The sequence below is a fragment of the Pterocles gutturalis genome, unplaced genomic scaffold, assembly GCF_000699245.1.
Source record: "Pterocles gutturalis isolate BGI_N339 unplaced genomic scaffold, ASM69924v1 scaffold43853, whole genome shotgun sequence".
Lineage (NCBI taxonomy): Eukaryota > Metazoa > Chordata > Aves > Pterocliformes > Pteroclidae > Pterocles > Pterocles gutturalis.
The window spans coordinates 1-5818 of NW_010124538.1; the positions used below are offsets into that span (position 1 = coordinate 1).

Below are 5818 nucleotides of genomic sequence, written 5' to 3' on the forward strand. Positions count from 1 at the left end.
CCCATGCCAGCCTGTCCTTTAATTCTCACTCACAAACTCTCAAATCGCTCGTCACCCACCCCTGGACAGTACTCAATGCATTGTAGTTGCTCTCTCACGTAAAGAGCAACTCCCCCACCTTGCCTTGCTGGCCTGTCTTTCCTGAAAAGGGTATAGCCACCCATGACTACATTCCAGTCATGTGAGCTGTCCCACCATGTCTCTGTAATTGCCACCAGGTCATAATCTCCTGACCGAACACGGATTTCTAACTCCTCCTGCTTATTCCCCATGCTGCACGCATTTGTGTACAGGCATTTCAGGTAGCGAGCTGAGCACGCCTGCTTCACCCTAGGAGAGTGGGAGGACCCCTGGTCTTTATCAACACTAGAGTGCTGCCCCTCTGGTGCAAGCCCAGTTACAGCCCCATCCCCCTTCGAATCTAGTTTAAAGCTCTCTCAATGAGCCCTGCTAGATCATGTGCTAAGATTTGTCTCCCCCTACGAGACAGACAAGTTCCATCCCTTGACAACAGGCCAGGGGTTGAGTAAACTGCCCCATGGTCAAAGAACCCAAAGTTCCTTTCTCGACACCAGTCCCTCAGACAATTATTCATGACTTGTATTTTCCTAGCCCACCCCATGTCCTGCACCCCCCCAGAAGGTATAGAACAGAATCCCATTTCTGGGATTGAAAATAAGTGTTTAAATGCTGCATTTGTTTAATTCCAAAATGTCAGGAAATGCTGCAGGCAGTACCGAGGAACCGCTCAAAAAATTGGAAGGGGAAAATGCAGAGAGAAGAGCTAACACGATCTCTGCTTTTGGAAGAGGTAGCAAACTAAACTCTTATCACTGTCAGCGGATCTTTGGAAGAACTGCTCCTGGAAAGTGGCACCTGATGTGTTCTAAGCTTGTATCACTCCTTTCCACTGGAATAGCAGACACTGAGAAACAGGGACAGGCCAGGCATAGGGAGGACAGGAGAATGCAGAGACTCTCCACAGGGGAGTGGAGTTGGTGTAGGGGGAATGAAGTGCCCACAGCTCATGGTTAATGAGGACAACCAAAGAGCTGGTAATGGGAGCAGCAGAGCATATGAGGGCACCAGGATTCCCAACGCACATGTAGAATGCTCTAAAATCTGCTCTACCCAGATAGGTCCTTGATGTCCCCAGCCTAGCACGGGGACCAATGGTCCCTATTTGCCAGAACAAAGAAACTGTAGTCCTTGTTTTGGGTGGGATGTCTTTAACAGCTTCACTATTGGAGAAATCATTGTTTTCAGTTGCAGTAAGAAGGCAGGGTAGTACTGCCTGTTCATCCTTGAGGAAGTCAAAACCAGAACATAGAAACAAGTATTTTTGTCCGAGTGTAGAAGTAAACAGTCTGAGCTGGTGGCCTCAGTTCCATGGGATGACATGCTAGCATCCCGCTAGCTTTGAAGAAGCAAAGTTTTGATGTTCTTTGATGTTCTTCTCCTGATGAGCCGTAGTAGCTCAGAAGCTGTTGGGTTTGGAACAGCTACAGCTAGCTAGCTCCTTGTTTCTTTCATGGTATCATCATCTACATGCTGAAGGTTGAGAAGCTCTACAGTATCTAGTAAATAATATAAGCAGCTGTATAATGTCTATAAATGTGATTTACAATGTTCTATCCAAAATTATTTTAAAGAAATGACAGCACTACCTGTTTGTGACAGGAGGTTTTATTGTACTTGTTTGTTAAATGAGAAAGAAGAACATACTAGCTCAATTCAACATGATCAGCATCTTGCTCCTGTTTAGGATAAGCTAGCAAATCCAGTGTTCCCAATACAAATTTAATGTTTTTATTCTTCTTAAACTAACACCAAAAACAGAATAAATGCATATTATTCTTTTCACGTTTTAGTAGCCCAACTACTTTTGCTTTATTATTGAATTAGTGTCACCAAATGTATCCCCCAAAGGAATGACACTCTGGGAATTCATAGCCATGAGAAAAAAAAAAAATTGCACAAAACCAACAAAACTTTTTTTTGATAACAGTCTAATAAAACAAGACCTATCAATATATTAAGAAATAAATCCAGTTACAAGTGCATGTATATAGAAGGAACTTCTGTGGAGGTCAGAACAGAAAATAATCACTTATTTACAAGATACACAGCAGGATGGTATAGTAGCCAACAGGCACCCTTCAGAAACCAAATGTGTTCTCTCCGCTGTAGGCAACGTACAAGAATCCATCCTCATCCTTTTCCTTCTCGTAAAGTTGTCCCATAGTTAAGCTTGAAGGGGAAAAAAAGATAAACAGTTTGCTTGGATCGTGATAATTGCAAATGGTAACAGCTAGAACCTCACATAACAAGGATTAATAAAAGCTAAAACATCTGTGTGTAAATTAAAGTACAAAAATAAGGATATATGAAAAGCAGTTGACTCCTGAGTAAGCAAAATGATCCTGGGCTCTCTGCAGAGTGTCTAGGTTTTTGTTACTTCTTCACAAATATATTTGTCAGAATGCTTCCTTATTTTATTGGAAATTAGTCACCGAATGTGTATCACATTCTGAATCATCCATTATTGATGTTGTGACTAATACCAAGATGAATAGCCTGACAGCCCCTTCCTTGAATGCAGCTGCATTAACATCTTGGTTCTTGTGTGAGCAACCTCATTTCTCCCTCCGCCTGGTGTAGTCATGAACATTCAGCTGGTAAGTCTATCAAACTGGTGCTTTTTGGACTGTTTTCTTTGAGGTCCAGCTTATTTTGGGGAGTAAAAGCTTTGTTTTCTATATTGTTAAAAAGTGGTGACTTAAAATAGTGCTAGTACCAAAATGCGTGGGCAATAAATTACAAGTTAGCCAGCAACTAATGCTTTTTCAGTGGCTACGGTTTTGAACATTTGATCAAATAAAAATTTTCTTAAACTGAACAGGCACGTGGTGCTTCACAGTCTAAGCAGTTGTGGTCTTTAGGGCAAGGTCTGCATTTTGAAAACAAAGAGAAATCCAAGCAAGTTGGCCAGTACAACTCCTCCAGCCATGTACCTACAGATGGAACAGGCAGCTGACATCAGTCAGTTGCACAAATGCCTCCTCAGCTCACCTTTCTCCGACTTCCCAAGACTGAGGAAAGGCTAGTGAACTGGAAGATGCAGACTGAATGTGAGTGATAGGGAAAATGACCATAGCTTTTTACCCAAGAGAGGAGCTGGGAAGAGTTGCAGGCAGTACTTGAAATGGAAGGGAATTGGTGAGTAGTAGATGAACTTCTGGATGAGGAGATGTCAAGGATTAGTGGTCTGTGTAATAAACTTAGTCTATAAGAGGAGCAGAGTCATTAACAGATTAGATTTTTGTGGATCCATTAACAAATTACTATTTTTGCATTAATATGGAAGGTTTAAGGCCCTATTTTTCCAACAGAGATGTGACATCTCATCATGAACATGTGAGACGAGACAATGTGCCCTTTCTTTTTCTTTCGTGTTCCTAGCAGTTCTACAGCACTGTTAAGAAGATGACATATAGGCATTCTAACACTCTTAGAAGAAAGCAAACAGAAAAAGATGGTTCACACAGGTCCCTACTGTGTATCATGAAGTAAATAAAAATATTAATAACTGAGTCTGGACAGGTTACCTGGAGGGACTGTTACTGTTACACAGGTAAGAATTAATAAGAATAATATTATATCTAAGCCACATAACATCACGACATACTTTCCTCAAATACTGTTAATGCATCTTGCATAGAAAGCAGTTGCAGTAGCTGCTTCTGTGATACACGTTATTCTGTACATAGCAGACAGCAATGAAACTTATTCCTATATAAAAGCAATGATGTGAAAAACCTTTCTATAGTAATTTTGCATTTTGTGTTTATACAAGAAAAAAGTAATTTTTAAAACAAGTAATAGCAACTAGTCTGTAATGTCATAATTTCTTTGTGAGCTGACAGGTTAATGTTTTTTCAGAATAATTATGGTGTTTGCTTTTGAATATTTAACATTAAACTTCTTTTTTTGTTACATTGAGAATTTTTTTTTTTTTGCATTGATGATGTAAATGTTCTTATACTCAGTCAAAAGATATAATTACTCCAGAGCTCACCCTCTTGCTATGGAAGCAAATCGTAATATATTTTTCAGTCACCTTTCCTTTTAGCCTAGCTCAAGAAATAAGATGGTTATCAAACTAATGAGAAAAAAACTATCACGATGACATTAAGATGTAACCAAACACCTCCTAAAATAACCAAATAAGCCTCCAAGAGGGGAGTTACTGTCCCTCTGATATGCACAGGCTTGCCGAGATGGTTCTGAAAACCAAGTGAACAGCCTCTCACCTGGATTGTGGGACAGTCTTGTCTACAAAGAGGAATATTGCTTTCTCAGATGGCAGTTGAATCCTCTTCCTGATGATCCACATGAACTGGGCCACGGTGATGTCAGATGGAACTAAGTACTTCCTCTTGTCAATATCAACAATCTGAGATCCTGAGACCTTCTCCACTATGACCTGTAAAGCGCAGGTGTGAAGGTCAGGCTTTTCAGGATTGGGATGAACAGACAGCTCTGGTAAATCACTGGCTGGTACAGGCTTACAACAGTGAGCAGAGGAAAGGAACAAAAAGGTTTCCCTGACTCCAACCAAATGAGAGGTAGGACTGGCTCAGCACTGTAAACCTGATTGTACAACTGCACCGAAACCTATATTCATCTCTACAATGGCTCAAAATGTCCTACGCCCAGGGTTAACAGGGGGTGCAAAGATGCAATATACTAAAAGAAACCTGTGACACGAAAGTATACGTATCTTTTAACTTTTTCTATACCGATGTATGAAATAACTGCAGTGTGGACCCCAAATGGAGAATGAGCCAGCAGTGCCACCAGCAGCAAAGGCGGCTCGCGGTGTCCTGGTCTGCGTTAGGCAAAGCATTGCCAGCAGGCCCAGGGAGGGGATCCTTCCCCGGGGCTGGCAGGGGTGAGGCCACACCTGGAGCACTGTGTCCGGTCCTGGGCTGCCACCGACACCCTGCAGAGAGCCCAACAAAGGGCCACGGAGATGTTCAAGGGCCTGGAGCAGGCAGGACAAGAGGCACTGGGCACAAACGGGAACACAGGGGGTTCCCTCTGAGCACTGGGAAACACTGTTCCCTGTGCGGGGGACGGAGCATTGGCAGAGGTTGCCCAGAGAGGGCCTGGAGTTGCCCCCCTGGGAGATGTTCAGAAGCCGCCTGGACACGGCCCGGGGCAGGTGGCTGCAGGTGGCCCTGCTTGAGCAGGGGGGTTGGACCGCAGGAGCTCTGGAGGTCCCTTCCCACCCCAGTCGTGCTGTGGCTCTGTGGTTTATTCATACCAGGACTGTAATGTCCTACTGTGTTTAAATTTGGCTAATTTTGAAAATGTTCTGAAGAAGTTCTCCATGTGCACTATCCAAAAATAGTGTATTCTGCAACAAAAGCTCGGGGGGCAGGGGCAAGAGAGGAACTGGCATCTACTGAGATATTCGAAGCACAAGCATCCTGAAAACTTTAGGTTTAGGAGCAGCTTGTCTGTACTACTTCCCTTAAACTAACTGGTGATTGAAGGAAGGAGTCCAGGACTTCTGTCTTTTCACTTACTCCAGCTGGCAGTAACAAACTGAGGAAGCCATTTAACCATATTTCTGGTTTTCTATTATGACTAAATAAAATTTCACAATACTAAGAAACACAGGTTTAATATACACACCACCTCCACCCTTCCAACATAACTGTCTTCTTTAAAAAATGTCCCAGGTTGCTCCTAACAGATGACAGAACCAACTGCCTTGATGCTGCATATAGCAACAGGAAAAAAAAAGGGG

General features: G+C 42.7%; 1 protein-coding gene across 1 annotated transcript in view; it reads right to left on the reverse strand.

The window, feature by feature from the left end:
* Nucleotides 1–1675: 1675 nt before the first annotated feature.
* Nucleotides 1676–5818, reverse strand: part of GABARAPL2 (GABA(A) receptor-associated protein-like 2) — a gene marked incomplete at its 5' end in the record, with an annotated part of 7504 nt that continues 3361 nt past the window's right edge. The window contains 2 exons of the mRNA XM_010078276.1: nucleotides 1676–2250; nucleotides 4314–4486. Coding sequence (XP_010076578.1) covers nucleotides 2160–2250; nucleotides 4314–4486 — 264 coding nt within the window. The remainder of the gene's footprint in view (nucleotides 2251–4313; nucleotides 4487–5818) is intronic.